Source organism: Strongylocentrotus purpuratus, unplaced genomic scaffold, assembly GCF_000002235.5.
Source record: "Strongylocentrotus purpuratus isolate Spur 01 unplaced genomic scaffold, Spur_5.0 spur5_scaffold_6, whole genome shotgun sequence".
NCBI lineage: Eukaryota > Metazoa > Echinodermata > Echinoidea > Camarodonta > Strongylocentrotidae > Strongylocentrotus > Strongylocentrotus purpuratus.
The window spans coordinates 29,194,824-29,216,216 of record NW_022145612.1 but is presented as its reverse complement, the minus strand read 5'-3'; the positions used below and the strand labels follow the sequence as shown (position 1 = coordinate 29,216,216).

The 21,393-nt window shown below is 36.2% G+C and overlaps 1 protein-coding gene across 1 annotated transcript in view; it reads left to right on the top strand.

Annotated features, from left to right (window-relative positions):
- Positions 1-2,399: 2,399 nt before the first annotated feature.
- The window catches only part of LOC100890628 (corticotropin-releasing factor-binding protein), a 32,659-nt gene continuing 13,665 nt past the window's right edge, over positions 2,400-21,393 (top strand). The window contains exons 1-4 of the mRNA XM_003725156.3: positions 2,400-2,687; positions 9,073-9,166; positions 18,154-18,323; positions 18,953-19,157. Coding sequence (XP_003725204.2) covers positions 2,610-2,687; positions 9,073-9,166; positions 18,154-18,323; positions 18,953-19,157 — 547 coding nt within the window. The 5' untranslated portion in view covers positions 2,400-2,609. The remainder of the gene's footprint in view (positions 2,688-9,072; positions 9,167-18,153; positions 18,324-18,952; positions 19,158-21,393) is intronic.

Genomic DNA, 21,393 nt, shown 5'->3' with positions numbered 1-21,393 from the left:
TGCCTAACTAGTTGCAAATTATGCTGCTTATTCATGCAGTCATGTGTGATCCGTATTTCATGATTATGGTCACATAATGAAAGAAGAGAACAAGAGCCCTGAAAAATGTTGATTTTTGTTTTCTTTCAACAATTATTAATTCAAAATTATTTCATGCCTTTTCGGGCTGTCTTAAATTTTATCATGCGTGACATATTGATAAAGTTTTTGATGTCACAAGAAAGAAGAAGATAAAAACAGCTCTGCTATCATCATCAAAAATAATTTGAAATTAATGAATGCATTAACCACTTGGGTTTCCTTTTTTTTCATGTACACCCTGTAATGTGGATAGTATCGTTTATAAAAAAAAATTCTCAAATTAAAACTTCGAACAATGAGGACACAGAAATAGGCTTAAACATGTATAGGTTATTCATGTTGTGTAAAACTTAAATGAATCGTTCTCATATACAAACTAAAGAGATCATGTTTAGTTCACTTTGTAGAGGTGTCGTGCGGGCGCGTTTATTGGGTCTTGCCACTAGATATGTACATATCGTATCCCACTATCATACCCCACTATCGAACCCCACTATACGAAAGTGATTAATTTTGTGGGATGTCGCGTTTATCGTCTCTTCACGATTCAAAATAAAGGTCTTGTGTCTGCGCAGCTGTCTTGACCCGGGAAGCAGACAGTTTCTCGGAGGTCAACTACACACACATGCTTGTACACAACACATGGCGCACGCTAGCCTCCGAACCCTTAACCTGGGTGGCACGATTTGTATGTGGGGTTCAAAACTGTATGTCACATTCAAAACACACCTTTTTGCTTTAGATATGCCCATATCTAAAGACCTTTAAAAAAGGCTTTGCGGTTATCACCTTCTAAATTTGCCTGAAAGGCGTTTGAGAAACCTGATTCTAGCCAAAAATTTGGTCAATAAACGCAACCGTGGTCTAGTAGATTTGACTCTAAATCACAAGGTTAGTGGTACGAGTCCCGCCACGGCACTGATGTCCTTTGGCAAGATATTAATCTACATTTGTCACTCTCCACTCAGGTGCAATAAATTGATTCCCCGAAGAAAACACTCTTTGAATGCTTAACCCTAAAAAGGCCGGGCTATTTGAGGTCTTAGTACGGCCGGGGGGCATTATGGCCCCCCTCCCCCTTATGATCTCCCGCGAAAAGTTTGCACGCATGTCAAGTGAAGTGTATAGAATAATATGATAATTTAAATTTTCTGAAAAATTTACTCATTTGCATATTCATGGTAATTTATGCAAATAAAGTCATAAAAATCACATTTTTAACATAAATCATATATTATTCATATTTAAGCATACTTTTTCACTACATAATTATATTCATTAGACCATTCTGAATAATAATACGGAAAAAAAAAATTGGAAGAGCCAGCTTATTCCTTATGTTATCCCTTGTTTTGATAATTTCTTATGTATTTCATTGTTTTTTTAACTTATGTATTTCATTGTTTTTGTTGTTTTATTTCATTACTTACTACAATTCAACTATTTTTGACTCCCAAAACAACCACCTAAACTTTAAACAAGACCCAATAACCCATGTTTGATCTGTTTTAGGAAAAAATGACTTTTCTATATGTTTTGTACACAAATCACGAAAATGAGCGATTTTCGGGCTGACATGCAAAGACAAAAGGTCACGTGACCTTGTAACCGTAGGTCCGATTTTCAAAAAAAATCTTTTAAAAGTTGCACAAGACTCGAAAGAAAAAAGTCAGCGAGCGGCGGGGCGCCATCCATATGCGTTCCCGAGCAATCGGAAAAATCGTGGAGGGGGGGGGGGGCCATAATGGCCCCCGCCCCCGGCCTTATTAGGGTTAAGGGAAGCTCGGACCGGTAAATATGATGAGGCTACACTGGGTCAACAAAACTTCCTTCTTTTTTTTTTGGTGGGGGGGGGGGGTGTGTTCGATCTTACATCACAACCCTTGCTTCATAATGAAAAACGTTTTGGTTAAAATAATCTATTTCTCTGATCTTAGTAATTTCTTGTAGAGAAAATTTCCATTTAATGTTATTCTCGGTGAGTCTGATGTTGCTTACTCATTTTACGCTAATTGTGGAAAATCAAGATATTATATAACTTAACCGGTTCAGTCTAATCAGTGCTTATCAATTTATAGATAACAAATCCCGTTAGAAGTGCTTGTTTCATGTAACCACGACGACTCATTGAAATTCAAAATGATAACGTCACACTATGTGCTTTATAGATTTGAACCAATCAACATCATTCCCATAACTAAGCCACACCTACTCGATGACGCGCTACCAGGCTTGTGCTAGACGTTGTAGTATTGCATTGCATCGTTTTGTTAAAGCGAAACGATCCCAGCTACAAAATAGCAGCGCCTCGCGAAAGATTTGTCACTTCGTCGGGGCATGAAACCTAAACTCGCATCGCCAAAAAATTGACTCCTAGAGAAAAGAAGTATATTCAAATTTACAAAGTGAAATTTCTAATCTCAGGGGAAAGTTTTCTGCTTGGAGCTAGACGAGCTATTCGCCTGTTTTGTTAGTCTTTGGTTCGAAGAATCTTCTACTGCTTCTTGTTTATCTCTAGACCTGTCATCATGTCAACCAAGTACAGATTATCAATTCTTGCTCTCCTACTGGCGTTTTTCTCTTGCGCAAAAGCTATAGATGAAAAGGTGAGTTTGCCCCCTTCTTAAATTCATATTTAAACATTTCATTTTAATCTGAAAAGAAAATTGCATCTTCACGACATCTTTCTTGAAATGTCTCCTTTATAAGTATTACGATAAAGGAAAGAGTGGTAAACTTTGGCCCCGGACGGTATTCTATAACTTAATTAAACCCAACGTGAGTTTCAAATCACGTTAGACATTGAAAATAGTGTAAACCTGTTAAAATAGACTTTAAACCGGGTTTAAACCCTTCGTTGAGTGGGAACTTAATTAGAATACGGAGCAGTTAATTGCATTGCATCTTTAATATATATGACATTAAGAAGAAGATGAAGAAGAATAAAAAAGGAGCGATTTCATGCAATTTCTGTGGAAGGTTAGATATCTATATACCAAAATGCTACGTAGAAGAGTCTCCTATAGAATCTCATTCGGTAACTTCGATTTCAGTCAATCAAATGGAGAATGTCTCCCCCCCCCCCCCCCACCCCCCAATATGTATGTAGTTCATTTTGAATGATAAATATTCTCTTATTATGAGAAAACTCGGCATTTTAATTGATGATCTCTTTAAAGCTTTTCATGGTGAGTAATAAACAATTGGCAGTTGAAGACTTGAATTAAAGACTTCCCCATCAAGATATTTAAGTTGCAATTCTATCCTCTCGATTGTTATATCATTATGTGCAGGGGCGCACTGGCTAGTGGAAGTAAGTGGATTTTTTTTTTCTCGCACGGGCTTCTTGGTATTTTATTGGCCGTCAATTTTTAATGAGGATCAGTTGATCAATAATCGAACAGGAAGACAAATGTATGCGTATGCACTGAAAAAAAAGTGAACAGTTAAGTAGATTTTCACAAAGCTCATTAGGCACAAGGCACACATTTTTGTTTAAGCTACCTCAAATTTGTTAATGTATATAAAGTTATTGATTCAGAATGCACTAAAGCGAGACAGATCCGATTTTATGTGAGACGGGTTCGATTTGTACGATATTGTGCTGATTTGCATGAGACAGCGCCGATTGTATGAGATTGCGCTTTATTTATTTTGTGAGATGACACTTATTTCTATATTACAATTTATTTTAGCTTAACATTATCATCCGTTTGAATGGTACGCTTCCCGGGAGAAGTTTCAGTTGTTGTAAAGTTTTTGTTTGTGGGGTGGGGGGGGGGGTGGGTGGGCTTGCCCCCGGTAGATCACGTTTTCGATCTAGTAATTGAAAACAAGTCAGTAACAAATCTTCGAACCAGCGGAATTTGAACCTGCCATCTACGAGCACGCGATCTTTATCTACTAGGTGTAAGCCAAAACTTTCTTTACAACAATTATTAACATCCATTGTTAAGCAATCCAGCATTTCAATCGGCGCTATGAAAAGGAAGGTTATGTGCAAATCCATGTCATCCCCCTCTCTGGACCCGCTGGTGAAAATCGTCATATTCACCTCCTGACTGTAGACCTGATAAAAGGTTTATCAACTTTTCTTCCATGCAATTAATGTTTGTTTTCAAACAATCAACCAACAAGTAATACAATACAAACGTTGAATGAAACGATGGTTGAATATCAATCTCAGTTTGCAATTGCATAATTTGTGATAAAATTAAACCAGGGCCCCGTCTTGTAAAATCGTGCGATGGATTTAAATCGATCGCAACTCTTTATAATTCAGAGCCCGTGTTTCATTTCATACATTATCGATAACATGTAATTCACCTGACATGTTGTCAAGAGATAACGGAAACTAACCCGAGATACGTGATTGAATTCACGATTTAAGACACGTGCTGATACATCAAGTCCCAAATAGTTAATGAAAAATGACGATGAATAATAATATTGATCTAATATTCTGCCTTCTTCATAAGATGTGAAGTTAGTTCAGGGGCTGCATTCGTGGCAGATTTTGCTCCCTCATATTTACTGCAAGAGGGAAAAAAGAGTTCAGGGCCCTGATTGTGTTACGATGAGCATGAGACGTTTTTGCATACTAATGAAAATATTCGATCATGTGGTTTAGATGGCATTAATCAAACTTGTGGTGATAAATGCGTTTACAGATGAGATTATATTTATCCAGTGACATTTATATAACTGAACAGTATGTGGCACAAAGTACTTTCGGCCGCTAAACCCTAATGCTTAGATTCTATAGACGAGATAAAAAAAAAAATGAGCAGCGTTTACCATAGTTGTGAGAAGTAAGACGGACAGGGAGAGAGAGAGAGAGAGGTGGTGTGTGTGCGTGTGTGTGTTTGTGTGAGAGATAGAGAGAGAGAGAGGGAGATAGAAAGAGAGAGAGAGAGAGAGGGAGATAGAAAGAGAGAGAGAGAGAGAGAGAGAGGGTAAGTTTAAATAGAAAAAAGATGGGCGAGAATAATGATATGCTATGCCAAAACAATGTGACTTTTTTTAAAGGTGGAGCAGTCTCTAATTGTGTGTCTTTGATGCTTTTAGAATAAACGGCTTATCTGAATTAGAGAATTAGTCAGAAATAACTTTAAACAAATTCGTTAATACGATCATTCCTTTACTAAAGCTGTGTCCCTTCCCCATGTTCATTTGAAGCAGAATGGTCAAACTGTGTCCTCTATGCTCATACTTCAGCAGTGTATCGACGAGTTGAACTCGGCTCGACGGTGTTGGCCTAGAAATTACGTCAAATGCTTATCTCAATCAGGATTTCAGTTGTATTTTGCGGGCTTATTTATAAGCGCGCCAGTTTTCTCAATCAATGTCATAGCACAGAAACCCGTCTAATTGAATATTTAATTCGACAGGTGGCTCGGCAGGTTTAGCTACTCCACGCCTCTTGACCTACATTACATTTAAATAGGGATCGTAGCTATAATGATTGAGGGTGTATTCGTTTAGCAGATTTGAAGAGATAGGTTATTTACTTCCTCTTAAAGTAGTATTAGAAATCGTTTGAAAACTACCGCTGTTTTCAATCAGCAGTGCTCGTAGGGAAGGGTCTTAAACAATCATTAGACGGACAATATTCTCTCTATTTCTCTAAAGCAATCATAATCGTTTTTTGAAGTTCCTTCTGAAGTAAGCAAATGATAATTATTTTGAAAAAGACTGGTCTCTGAACTGGGAAAACCCAAAGCTTCCGCATCGGATGTACACCGTCATTTATAGTTGAAGGGCTATACGTCCATTGTTACATACTTATTTTCTTAATGCAATAATTACACTCATTGCGACCAAACAAATATATGGCAACAATTAGCTGTTACAAATATAAAGAATATATAAGGATATATAAGCATTGTTATGAATTGTATGTATAGCCTAGTACCTTTCACGTTTAATATATCATGTGAAGAAAGAAGGAAAATCAAACGACATAGTTTTTATTCGTTTTCCTTTTCAAGTAGAATTAAATACTCGTCTAAAACGTCTCAAATAGTTTTTGAATCATTCATGACTTGTATGCGACCTACAAACACGACAAATGTTTATTTCATTTTATGACATCATAGCAGTTTGAAATATCAGGGTGTATATCTGTGTAAGACAGTTCATGATTGACGAGGCGGCAGTGAAAAAAGTAATCGATAGATAATATCTAATTGCCTGTTTATGTATGCTTCAAACGATTGAAACGAGTTTGAAAGCACTCTTTCTATCTCCATTTTGATGTACAGCTTATCGGTGATAGAGAAGAAAAAGAGAGGGGGAGAGAGAGAGAGAGAAAGAGAGAGAGAGAAAGAGAGAGAGAGAGAGAGAGAGAGAGGTGTAAAAAGACTTTATTAAATTTTAATCAGACGTAATACACAAGGCCTTCTCATATTGTTCGACGACATTGTTAATGATTCTGACTGAATGTCAATTCTAAAGAAGGATGTATCCCATAAATCGATTGCTTCGTTTGATTTATGAACCATATAACAAAAGTCATGGTGGTAAGAAAAGAGGGAAAAGAGTGGGCGATTCTGCAAGTATATTGTCATATTATGGTAGGTTGTTTATCATGAGATGGTGAAAGCCCCGCTCAATATACAACTGACAAGCGGATATTACCAGGCATTTGAATTGAAAGGTTTTTAGTCTGTGGCCTTTGAAGTTTGATAAAGTGTAAACCTTTGCGAGGAAGACACATTCGCATTTTACCACGCAACCGTGAATAGCAAACATCTCAATTAAAAGCATCAATTGAGTGACAATCATATCATTACTCAATGCTAATGAGACGCTGCACTCGGCTGGAAAGGGCTTTGTTTTATACTGAAAGCTGGTATTCTGCTGGGTGTCTGACGTATACAAAAAATATATCGATCTGGCTTTTTAATGCAATATGAAGCGAGCATATTTTCCTCCCTAAAGCATAATCAGGGTGGAATCTTGAGTGACGGGAACGGGGGGTGTCACGCAGCGCATCGATTTCTACTCAAATATCTCCTATTCCTGTGCAAGTACACATTACCATCTCCTCAGAAAAATCGTATCTTATCAAATATGATTTTGCAAAATTTGTCCGATATTCAAACATAACCTGGCTTGCTGAGGCAGGTTCTCAACTCAGTGAGTTAATAAGCAGACAGATAATCAATGAAACTGATGCGCTTCAAGTCAATTCATCATACAAAACATGGCAGTAAATTAGAGACGTTAAATTCAAACGAAAAAGAAACAGATCGTGGAGGAAAATTGAATTCCCCTGATGAACCTGGTCTTAGGTGTCAGATCCTAGCATGTTATCAAAACATTTATTCGAGTGTGACGTATCATATTTCCTCATGCTCGAAGCATGACCGCTTCCTAATATATTGACTTGAACTCAACGCCATTTTCGGGTTAAAAATACGGTTAGGTGGGAGTGGAACGAAGGTCACACTCATGCATTATTGTAATTATGTTGCTAACATTTACGGGGGTGGGTCGATTTTGTGAAACTCTTACGTACATGTAGGTCATTTATTGATAAATTTTGGAGATGCTCTACTTCTTGCTACTTCCACCCCCCCCCCCCCCAAACAAAAACCCCAAAAAGAGAGGGAAAAAACATGCTTCTAAAAATACCCAATTACCAGTTGCATTCTACAAATTCAATTTCTTTTCATAATGAGCTTATTATATGAACAATCCTCAGTGTCTCACATAATTGATCAGAAAATAAGTAATATCAAAGCTTGCTGAGAATCGTCCAAAACCACAAAAATAAACCCGAAAACAAAAGGACATAATAATTGTACGTGTTCAAGCAGAAACTTAAGTCCTAAATTCGTTATTTTCAGTTCACACTGCAGCCACTTTGTATAGTAAATAAAGATAATAGCAAGATAATCAGTAAGCCAAATTAAAGGAGATTCCGTGAGTTCCCAAAACTAGGGTGATAATTTAACACTGCCTTGATTGTATGACCACACCAACAAGTGTTACAACACATCCATCATATAATTCAACTAAATTCAACTTGATTAAATGTTTCCGTTTCATTATATACATAAAACAAAAACAATAAAATGTCATAATGTGTAATGCCATCTAACTAGAAATAAGGTGTAAAATTCACTCTCTGTTTTTCAGTATAAATTACCCAGCTATACAGACTATTGTAATTAAAAATTGTAAAATATTTATTGAAAGAAAGAGAAAGAATGAGATAGACGGGAATAGAAGATAGACAGAGGGTAAACAAACTAATGGGACCGAGAAAGAGAGAGAGAGAAAGAGAGGATGTGTGTTTTGTGTGTGAATGTGTAAGAGAGAGAAAGAGAGAAAGAGAGAGAGAGAGAGAAAGAAATGTAGAGAGTTCGAAAGAGGGAAATACAGACAGAGAGAAGGGGGATATTATTTTTCAAATAATTTAGCTATGTTGGTGTAACCTTTACAAGTGATGCGGTTTGGAGGACCTGGAGACGGCGCGCCCAATTCTGTTTCGCGTCGCGTATGACATCACCGTGATATTCAAAAATCTCCTAATTTGATTACAGAATCGTAGAATAAACTTGCAAGTTCAATCGCGGCTGCATATTAATAGCATATGCGCTATTTTAAGAGCCTGCACATTGATAAACCCATGCAGAAAAACGTGAAAAGGACGGGTGGTCTTTTCGAATCAATAACGAATGCCAAATAAGGAATGTTAGATACGCACGTTTTCCATTGGGCAATTTTTTTTTTTTTTTTTTTTTTTTAATTGATCAATCTCATCTACCTACTCCGTCACTTTTGACTTTTCCCCCTTTTCGACTTTGCGAAATGAAATTGATTTCATGAAGGGAAATGATTTTAAACGTTTATTTCGACTAACTTGATTTTTTTTTTTATATCAAATAAATCTTATCACGCTTTCGGATTTTATTTGTATGCTACTGTTCATGCCAGGTTATTTTTTTGTGTTTTTTTTTTTCTTCTCGTTTATGCTTGTAGGCAAGCCATTTGAGAGGTGATCCAATCAACATTGCTATGTTACGGAAAAGCGGAGATGATTCAGTAATAGAAGATTTCTATTCAAGAGAACTTGGTAAGTCTATCCAAAAACAAATCAATCAAGTTGACGTTCTAGTCAGTTGATATTTTTTATTGAAATAAGTGCTATTCGATTAGTTGATGGATGAGTACTGGCTTCCGGATGAAATCCAAGCTCTTAATAGTTGTACATTGCCCTTGCCGTATTTTCCTTTATTTTTTTTCATTATTATTATTTTTTTTTTACTGCATATGCGTTTTACTCACGAAGTGTTCTTCAAACTAGCCTTACCAATGCAAGAGAAAGGTTTATACCTTTGAGCTTTTACAATAACACCGCATGTTAAACATTTGAGAAGGGACTTCCAAATAAAGACAATTTGGCTTATGACACAAATGGCAATTTTTTTTTTAATTGCCTTTAATGTGTAAAGATTTACCGTAAGATTTCCATGATCTTCATTTCGAATGATATATTATATCAGTATTGTGGACTAGTATCGTGATAAAGAACCTTTAATAACCAAAATTTAATGTGCCTGTGCATTCAAAACAAAATTGTTGACGTAGCGGTGCATGTAGCACGAAGTGATTTTCTTTTGGAAACGTCGCCAAAATATGTTATAGAAACAAAGTCAGGGAAACAAGAATGCTCTAATGTTTATTTGTAGAATTAAGTTGATTTTTTCCTTCTACATCATTACAGGGTTTGAGAATTGTGGAGAAAGACAAACAAATTTGCTATAAAATGCTCTTGACCTGCTCTTGTGTTGTCATATATGTACTGCCTAGGGAATAAAGCCGTCGCCCAGTAAAATATCAAATTTTTTATATAATGGGGTAGCCTAAAGATATTTTGTACAAAAATACATTTGTGCTGCACTAGATCACTAAGTATTAGTTATTATGAATTCAACTTTCCGTGAAATATAAAACAAGAAAAATCGAAACGTATACATCAACAGATAAGCATGCATGCTTGAGGCAAACAGCGTCATTATCGTTTTTTCCTGTAAAATCTCTTGATATTCACAAACTAATCTTTTCAATAGTTCTAAAGTCTTCCGATTTTGATAGTTTTTTCTTGGTAAGTATTTTAAAACGACAGCTTAACTGCCTGAGTTCAGAGAACATTTTTAAGAGTCAATTGAATAAAAACAAGACAAATCGAAACTTACATTTTCAGTTGATTAGCATGCTTGAGGCCAAGAAAGTTTTAAAAAATAAGCTGTTAGAAAAATTGCAAACGAAAGTTACGAGACTCCATCAAGTGAATTGATTAACAATCTGAAATGGATGCCAATTGAGAAACGTTGTGAATTTCAGCGTGTTAATATGATGTACAAATGCACACATAATTTGGCGCCATCCTATTTACGAGAAAGTTTCGTTAAAGTAAGTGACATTCATCAGTATAATACGAGGCAGGCAGATGAAGGTTTACTTTCTCTGCCAAAGTACGAAACAGAATGCTTTGAACATGACACTTCGTATCTTCAATTATAGCATGGAATAAGTTGGACAGGTCAAGCATGCATGCTTGAGGCAAACAGCGTCATTATCGTTTTCTCTTGTAAAATCTCTTGAAATTCACAAACAACACTTTTCAAAAGTTCAAAAGTCTTCAGATGTTGATAGATATTTCTTAGTGATGATATTAAAACTATGGCTTTACTGCATGAGTTCAGAGAACTGGTGTAAGAGTCAATTAATCACAACAAGACAAATCATAACGATCATTAACAGATAAGCATGCATGCATGCCTGAGGCCAATAGTGACATCATCATTTTTCCTTTGTAAAATCTCTTGAAATTCACAAACAACACTTTTCAAACGTTCAAAAGTCTTCAGATGTTGATAGATATTTCTTAGTGATGATTTTAAAACTATGGCTTCACTGCATGACTTCAGAGAACTGGTGTAAGAGTCAATTAATCACAACACGACAAATCAAATGTTCTTATTTGTACTTTTGAGGGTGTGTGGGGGTGGATGTGGGGATCATTTTGAATTGAATTGAATTGAATTGAAAATTTATTGTCCCTTACGGGAAATTCTTTTTTCACTGGTTTAACAGTCTTTGTACATATATACATAACACAGGAACAATACATAATACAATAATTATCAAATGTACATCGTTACAAACGTAGTTACATTTTGAAAGTGATTGTTGCAATGGAAACGGAACAAAACGAATACATGATTGCAGTATAACATAAACATGGCATTCCAGGTGAAAAATAAATATTAAACATTGCTTTGTTATATACTCTCGCATTCTTCTTCCGAAATTGCGCTATCAGATACATTGCATTCCGTGAGATACTGCTCGACCAGCAGCAGATGGAGGAACAAATCTTCATAGCGTTCCCGTCGAAAAGGGGTGGGGGGCGCGGGGGACACAGATACCCAACACTCCAAATATCTTTGACCGTAGGGTGTGGCAGATGTTTGGTCAAGGTAGCTCATTCTTCTGTAAGGGGAGACCTGAGGAATCATCAGTCTCTTGGAATGCATCTTATTGAGAAGTGAGAAAGTAGAGCAGTACCTGACTTGATGAGCAAAGAATGTCGATGAAGTGAGAAAAGGCCAGAGAAAAGGGTCAGTTGAAGTACTTTCCATTTGATCATCGAGCCTTAATTGTTGGAGCAATTTCAGAGGATAACAGAATGGATTTTTGTATATGAGGAGTAAAATTGGAGATACGCATCAAGAAAAACTAGTTTGATTTATAACGAAGAAAGAAAGGAAAGACGGCAAACTTAACCCAGATAAAATTTTCAAAGAAAAGGGTGTTCATGGGCCTATTACAGTTTAGTGGTTCGTGAGCAGTTGTACGATGTCCCTCTCGTGATAAATGAATTTATTTTTTAAAATAAATTTAACAGTTTAGGCATATAAATACCATTTCTTGTTTTTGACGGCCATACGTTTAAAAATACGTATAAAATGATATGAGTTTTCTAGAAGTAAATGTTATAAAGTCAATAATTATGAACCAAAACCAATGAGAAAGAGTTTACAGTGGTGTATATTCTCTAATATTCTCTTGGAATTTTTAACCTGGGACTTCATCTTGCTCCACCGCTTCACACATCTTATGCAGACAGATTGTTGGACATTTCCGATGGCGCGTTCAGATTCGTTAGCTTAATTTGCGATAACTAAAGTTTTTGTCGATGAAAATTAAAGTTGACATGCCTCGTTGACCGTTAATTGTCTTTCAAAGGATATTCTAGTCACCCTGCACGCCGTGGCATTTCTATGCAAATGCTAGAGTCACAGCAAATAGCTACAGTACCACGGTCACTCGATTCCCCCTATCTCTCCTATTTTCAGCTTGTTATTGTAAATGTAATGTTCATCGGTAATTCCTCGCTCCAGTTGTCTTCACATTTCTGTTTTGTCTCTCCCCTCTGTCTCTCTATCTTACTCTCTGCTTGTTTCTCAAATCCCCTTTCCTGCCTTCTCTTAGGGCCTATCTTAGCTACCTCATGTTGATCTGCCTTTCTGACAATGAATCAATATTGTTTATATTCGCAGTATGATGAAAGAGCAATATATTGTAAATTCTTGCATGTTGATCTTTAGGGGTCAAGGGAATTCTGACGTTAAACGATTCATCCTGATTATTATCTAAGAAGCGATGATTTCTAGAAGTTATTTCAATCTGACGCATATCTTTTTGTATGGCACCAAGGAGGTCCCAACGATTGAAAAGGCATAGAACACTTCATGGTAAAAAGGTCTGACATTTAAAAACCGCGATACGGCAAATATTTCTCAAGATGATGGAATCAGAGTTTCACCCGGGAAAACAATGACATTTAAACACTTGTAAGACCCTCTTTTCTCATATCTGTGCCTCCAGCCTCTACTTGTTTAGACCATGAAAGACGTGATCCTATTTTCGTTTGAACTGGTTGTACTTTGGAGATGTGGTCATACTAGGAAATGACGTAGGCCAAGTTAAATATCTGGTCAAGAGGCATTCAGTCCAGCAGATATACGATATCTTGTTTGTGAAGCAGAAAATCACATATGATTTGAAATTGAATTTCGTATATTCTCATGATAATATCTATGTAAATGAACAAAATGTATTTATAGGTAGAGTTATTATGCCGTCGCTTTGATAGAACTATGACATAATCATCCTCCGTAACCCCAAAATGGAGCCCAGGTTAATTGCAAACCAGGGGTAAATACAAATGAGGAAATGTAATGTGATTGTGCTTTTTTTTACTTTGGGGGTTTATTGTTCCTGTAGTTTTTGTGCATTTCATTTTATTTCCTTTGATCTCGTTTTTTTGTTGGTGTTAATTTTTTTTTTTTTTTTTTTTGGTTTCTGCTGGTTTGTTGGTATGGGCATTAACTACGGGTCAATATTCACAAGTTACAATTATGAATGAGGATTTAGAATAAATATCGTATCTACGTACTTGAACTAGAATTGAGTATTTGTAGAATATAGCATGAGGATGTTTAATATAAGGTATAATATGAGAACGTTGCGGATAAAAATCAATATAAAATAGAACCTGAATCTTTTCCCGTGGGAGTCTATGTTTGACAGAACGTGCATTTCTGATTTTGGTTCGAATCCTTAAACTGCACAAAGTTTGTACTGCTTTGTGTAAAAGCACGCAGAGCGAGCTGCAGGGTATTTATATTTCATTGAAAACCGAGACGGATTTGTTCAAATACACATGGAAGGTAAATCTCTCTCTCTCTTTCTCTCTCCCCTCTCTCTCTCTCTCTCTCCCTCCCTCCCTCCCTCTCTCTCTCTCTAGCTCTCTCTCCCGAAGAAGTAAACTGAAAAGCCGTTTATTGTTTAAAGCAAGTGTAAATCTCTGCATTGTACTGCTCCATGAGAGGAGAGGATATTGAGGAGAAATAAATATTGATTGAAGATAATAATATATATGAAAGGTTTAGAGAAAAGGAACAATGAGAGAAGAGGTATAGGATTGTGGCGAAGACGGTAAACAAAGAAAAAGAATTAGGGTCAATGTAAATAGCTCTATACTTGTGACTTCACATTGCTAATGAGAAGGCACGGGGTCCATTGCACGAAGAAAATAGTATACATGCAAGAGAGTACGGGGATATGAGAGAATAATAATCATATTGCTCCGATTGTCTCATTTTCGCTCGCGTGAACATTGCCAGCTCAAAACACTGACCTCTACCTCCTGGACGGATCATCGCCCATTCCCATTCACTATACGTTACGTACTAAAAGGCTGTATTGTCTGACCGTTCATGAATATTCATGTTTTTTGCTAAACTCGGCAAAATGTTTGCTTTTACTAAATAGAAAAATTACGGTGGGGGGTTAGATGAAATGGACATAATGAAGATAGCAGAAGTGATAATTGATAATTCATGCTTCTTATCCTTCGTGTGCTTGACCTATAACCTTACAATCACTTTGCAGACTAAGCCCAAAGTTCGACTTGTTTCACATGTGTATTATAGGCAATGGCGAGCTTGCAACCTATTTTGAAAAATTACGGTGGGTGAACTTTCAAAAGTCAATGAGACATGAGGGCTCCAATGAAAGAGCTAGTGATAACGTACGTCGTGGTGGATGTACTTTTCGTTTAAACAAAAAATGAATTTTTAACGATTCTTTTAAAAGAAGTCAATAGGCTAACATGTATTGCTGCTGACTCTGACGATAGGGGGCGTTGTGAAATGAGACTAAACGGAGCTATATGATGAGCATGTCTTATGAAACAAATTAGGTTGATAAAAAAAAAAGCGTAATTTTTGTATAAATTGTTACTTTTTATATTCCTTCTGATGTACTAATTCTCTAACATGCAAAAAATCGTGAAGGCGTCACTGTGCGACACCCTCTAACAGTGATTAACAGTCAATTCTCTCAAAGTGTTTGAATTTTTCCTACCATTTTTCCATTAAAAACAGACATAACACAGGCTTTTAAAAATCTGTCAATACTTAAATATCTGGAATGGTATATAAAGCCAATTCAATGCTTTGTGACGATTTACATTCATCTAAAATGTAATTCAATTGTAATAATATAGTTGAGAGAATTAAGGATTCCATCAGATCAGTTTTCCCAATTTGTATCATTAATAATGGTCCGTTTTTGCTCATACTTTCAGGTTATCTTTAATTGTACATCTAGCATTGAAGTCACTACCTTAGCACCACTTTCTCTCATCTGAACAATGGTACTAAGTCCCTTTAATGATAATAATGAATTCTGCAATGTTGATTTACGTTCTTACGACGTTTTCACTTCAAAATCAGCTGCAAGATTTATATGCCGAAAAATATTCAATATAATAATCCGACCTAGAATATTCGCATTCTCCAGTCACATTTTATGACAAAGATTGCATTCTATGACATGTAATGTTTCATTACAAACCAAATGATACGTATTCTACCAATAGCACGACTTTAGGGTTAAGCTCAGTTTAACTTATAAGTCGAGTTTTCTAAGTAGACTTATTGGCCTATCTTGTACTTTCACATTCCAACTTGTTCGATGCTAACGTAAAAGCAGTGAAAACTCTTTTCGCATGGGAGACCAGCTATAGCACTCCAGAAATCGTAGTTCTTATCGGGTTAGCATCCTGTAAGTGTTTTGGGGTGATCTTAAGCTCGAGGCTCTAAAGCCATGCAAGATTCCATTCAATATTTTGACATGTCTGTGATAGTAGCTATTTCCTATTAAAATGATGGCTTTAGATGTACAGAGTGCATCTTTAAAACTATTAGGATTGACGTATTTATGATTGACATTTACACCATTTTCAATAAGACAATTTCTTATTTTGCGGTACCAAAATCTCTATAAAAATATATTGATGTAAAGAAAAGTTAGCTAGTATCCACATGATCTTGGCTTCTCATAAAGTTTTATTTTCACATTATTTTAATCGTTTTCCCCCAAATTGATAATTGGTGGGCTTGGTATACGGGTCAGTGAGTTCATTTACATCTGAGCAATTCCGAGGTCATATTTCGACATGATAAATAAGCGGAAATTTGTCTTTAAATTAAAAATCACTCTTGTTTTATCTACCATATTCACAATCTTTATCGTACACCTTTTTCCCCTCTCTCTTTCTACTCTCTCTCTCTCTTTCTTGCTCTCTCTCTCTCTCTCTCTCGCTCTCTCTTTCTCTCTCTCTCTCTCTCTCCCTCTCTATCTCACACACTCTCTCTCCCTCTCACTCACTCACTCTCTGTCTCTCTCTGTTTCTCTCTCTGCCTCTCTCTCTCTCTTTCTATTTATATCTCTCTGTTTCAATTCAATTTCAATTTCAATTTCAATTTATTTATGTTTCCAACAAACATTACAAATCAAGTATATATATTTACAACAAATGTAGAAATACATAATTGAAAACAGAGGGGTCCACTAAAAAGCAATGCTTGTACAAGTGTGAACACTTCATTTGATACTTAGGAATAATGAGTAATTTAAATTACATCAACAAGTCCGTAACTACAAAAAGAACTACGAAACAGGGACATAAGGGGGACGCCAACAGAGACGAAAACGGGACAAGACAATACTTTACATGTCAATGATAGAATAACACGGTCATTATACAAAGAGCAGAAATGCAAAAAACGAAGTGAGAGATCGGGGGTACAGAAAATAAAACAAAATGATGAGCTGCATGTGGGGTAGAGAAGAAGATGAACATTAGAAAGGAGATGAGCATGAGAAGGCACAATATCAAATCACATTTTGAGTCAGCGAGTAGAGCATGATCTTGTATTCAACAAAAACAACAACATAAAAAAAATATACTTCAAAGAGGTTTATATGATTGTAATAAAAACAATTTCATTTTTTTTTCTTCTTAAAAGTATTAATCGATGGAGCATTTATTATTTCATTACTTAAAGAATTCCAAAACTTGGGAACTTCAACAAAATATATATTAAAAAATATATGAATGTTTTTTGAGCTAAGAGAGGTAAATGAAAATCGTCGGAATGTCTTGTTTGGTAATTATGAACTTAGCTATTTAAAAAAAAAAATTCTTGAAAAACAGATGGCAACATATTATTTTTATAGTTATACATAAATTGGCCTAGTTGAAAAAAAATATAAGTCTTTTTCGTTTAGTATGTTGTTAAGAAAAATAAAGAGTCTGTATGGGAGCGAAAGGGAGAATTACAAATAATGCGAATGATCTTCTTTTGTAATAACAACACTTTATTTAACGACGTTTGGTATGTGTTACCCCCAAACTAAGAGACCATAGTTCAAGTATGGGAGTATCAAAGAACTATTAAGCATAATTAATAAATAATACCAATATTTCGAGAATTAATATTACAATTATTGTCGATATGATTTTTCCACGAAAACTTTTGGTCAACCGTAACACCGTAAAATGTATTAAATGAAACACACTCCAGTGGGTTATTTTCAAAGACTATGTTTGCTGGCAATGAATCCATACATGCCAACTGTTCAGATTAAAGAGGAACATTCCTCTTTTTGGGAGAAGATAATTATCATTTTAATGCAGGTGTTCCTCTTCCTGTACAAATTTGTCTGTAGTATTGAATAGGAGAGTTAGGATTGTTCCTCTTTTTTTTTAAATAGCATAATTTGTACAGATTTCTGATTTTCAAATGTTGGCATGTATGTGAATCTATAGATTTACTAAATAATATATACTTTGTTTTCTGGAGATTCAAAGATGATTTCTTCGCTCTAATCCACAATGAAATATTACACATTTCAATATTAATTATTTCAACTAATCTATGAGAGTCTTTGTGAGACAAAATAAATTTGTGTCATCAGCAGAAAATACGAAAGACAAAATATAATATGACCGACAAAAGTCATGAATATATAGAATATATACGAGTGGACCTAATATGCTGCCTTGTGGAACACCATCATTTATATTACGAAGATCTGCGGAGTTGTCGTTTAAAAATACACACTGCTTTGTATCCGAAAGTTCCTGAACCACTACCTTAATCCCCCTTTCTCGTCGTTCTCTTGTTTCTCCTTTCACAGTATGTCGAGTCGATATGATCGGGTTACGTGGAGAGTACTACTTCAATTCCAGTCCTTCAGATGCCCAGACAGTTTGTGCTACCTACCTCCTTGGTGAATCCAATGATCTCGTCGAGATCGAGTTCACTCAATTTAACGTAGACTGTAATGATCCAGCCAATATACTTCAGGTAACAGGCACCAGATTTGTTTAAATTTTGTTTTATCCTTCTCACAGGTAGCACTTGTGAATCAACAAGGAACCGTGAACTTAAGTCTCATGAATTACAAGTTGAAATTTAAGCCATAATATGTTATAGTGTATGTTCTATATTTTTTCTTTTTAAGGTGAGGGGATATATGGTAATACAATTTTTTATTTTTTTTTATTCATCTTGAATGTTTTGCTACATGCATTATACCATTAAATAAGCTTTGGTAGAATGGATGCAATTCAGTGTCGACGAACTTACATAAGTGTATCCATACTTATATTCTCAGCTGCAGTTATGTCATATCATTTCTTCTTTGTTCGCCATAGAACGGCAAATCTAAAAGATTGGTAATTATGAAGGAAAACAATTGAAGAGTCTGTATCGTTTTAAATGCGAGTTGGTCTAGCGGCACGTTCACTTGGTCAGCTTTCTATCATCGCCTACAAACTGGCTCAGGCGACCAAGGTTCGAAACTGAGTCAAGTGTTTCGGATGGTGACGTTAAAGGTCGATCCCCGGACGTAAATAATCATATCTGATTCATACATTGTAAATGTTAATCATTGATGACAACTCATCTCATTTGATCCTTTTCTTTGCCAATAGTTTTTTGACGGTTGGACTATGGGAGTGGGCCAGTTTCCAGGGGATGATGATCACCCGCTCCCGATCACTGAACGTGTCATCAACGTATGTGATCAGAGACAGAGGGTCTACAGGTCCCACCAGAACGGAGCCATGATCACATTTAGACTCGGCCAACCCAATGCCAGCTTTAGAATCGCATTTAGGCTCATTAACAACCCAGAACGTGAGTTCATCTATTTTGCCCCGACCCCCAACATAAAAAAATCCTCTATGTGGGCATTCCTTGGACTATAATGTATAGCCCTACGGAGGGATTTTTCCTGTTGGGGACTGGGGGGAATGCAATGAATTATTGATAATTAAATGCATTTTCTTTGTTTTTTGGTTTTTGTGGGGGCGTCGACGTACCCTAGCCCCCGTTGCGTACATTCATGATTCATTGGCTAAGCAATAGCCTCGTTACTGTGAGCCCCCAGGATCAAAACCGTGTCGATGTGCTATATTAGTGCCCTTTTATGAGGCATTAATCCTCATTACTGTCAGTTATGACTTAAGGACGTAGGTCCCCTAGTTGATTAGCATAGTAGCACACACAAAACAAACACTCACCTCATTCAATAAAATCTGAGAATGTATACTATTATCTAGATCTATTAGGAATAAATCATTGTCAAAATCAGTCAATAAATTGGGGTAAAAATAATTATTATTATTACACCATTATGACAAAACAGTGTATTATATAATCGTTAAGGACAAGGTTACTACATACTCTGTCTAACTTGCACTACTCTTTCTGTCCACTGAAAATCATAAAATGATCGCATAGTTGGCTAGCACAGGCATATATGTAGATTTTATTTTGCGCCTTGCTCAATCATGTACTTTGTAAGTGTGTGGGGAGATGACTGTGTGGGTGCGAGAATGAGGGTTTTAATTGAATTACGACGTTTTCTTGCGATATTTTTGATTTGGAGATGACAAGTGGCAGAGTGGGTCTGTACATTTTCCCTAATTATGACGCAGTAGACGTATACCACAGTCCAGTCGTTAATGAGTGTTAACCAGCTGTTATGTTCTGCGAAGGAAGGGTCCATATCGTAACAACCGAAGTATGACTCGAGCTGAGGGATGCCACATCGTACTCTAAAATGACACGAATACAGATACACTCTCAGAATTGCTAATTTTTTCGCACTGGGGCCCAATTTCAACAGGAAAGTTGCCAATCTGACCTTCTCGCGGTCGTTATTAAATTAAATGGTTGGATGCAAAGTGCTTTCGATCTTAAACACCCGCGAAATGCGTTGCTATGACTTCTTACCCATCCGGAAAATAAAGGGTTGGGTGTATAGACAAGGGGGGAACGAAAAATAAATCAGTATTGATTGCACAACAAGATAGAAAACATAATACAAAGGTTAAGTGTTTTATCTCTTGACGTCATTTCAGGAACATAACTTTAATGAGACTTGACACTTACTACGATCATTTACTTAGAAAACAACCAATTAGCACGAATATGTACAAACTTTTGATATTAGATATGACTTGTTACTTCTTAAGAACAAAAAGAAGAGTAGTATAAACTTGTTTAAAACGAAAGTCCGTTAAAGTGATTATTCTCTCTAGACACTAAATATGTATGCAAACGAGGGGTGCTACACCCACACTCTGTCTGTGCTGACTCTTTGTAGATGGCTTTCTTGCCCAATTTTCACTGCATGTATGTTCCCGAATTAAAATAATAACTAGCTGAAGCGTTATGCACTTTCCTGTTTTCACAAAAATACATCCCTTCCCTTGAAGACACCGAACACCTTTAAGACAGCGTCTACGAATCGATCTCAAACGAGCCCCGTGTTGGTGCACGTGACTTAGCATCTCTCAATTCGAAGTTCCAACCTACCAATGATGAGAGTCATGACGATGATAACATGTTACCACAGGGCTCATAGACCGTGACATCCGGAGCTGACTCTGTTTCTATTTCCCATCTCTCTTAAGCAGTCCTTTCGAAGGAAAATCAATAGTGCACGTATGGCGACACTGTAAGCGTGAATTGATTTGGAAGTTGATTAGGGAATGAGTTGTCACATTACAGTTCAATTGTTTCTACTTTATGTCTAGCCCAATGTAAACTCTTTTGACCCTTCTCCCCTTACCTCACTCGTTTCATGGAGCAGCTTCCATTCACCTTTGTCCCATTATTTGTTAATGCTTATCGAAAACTTATGTTACTTAAACCGGAAATATGTGATAAATTAATGCAAATGGAATTTATTACATTTTAGGCCTGAAGTAAAGTCTTGAGATGGCTTATTTTGGTTTTAAAGAAGGTTCCATCCCAACTACGTGTTTTTTTAACAGTAACAGAATATACTCCTTTATCTTTCCTCCAAATGAGTCTTTTATAATCCATTTCAACAGTTTCGAAGAGGTTAGGCTTTATCCAAATA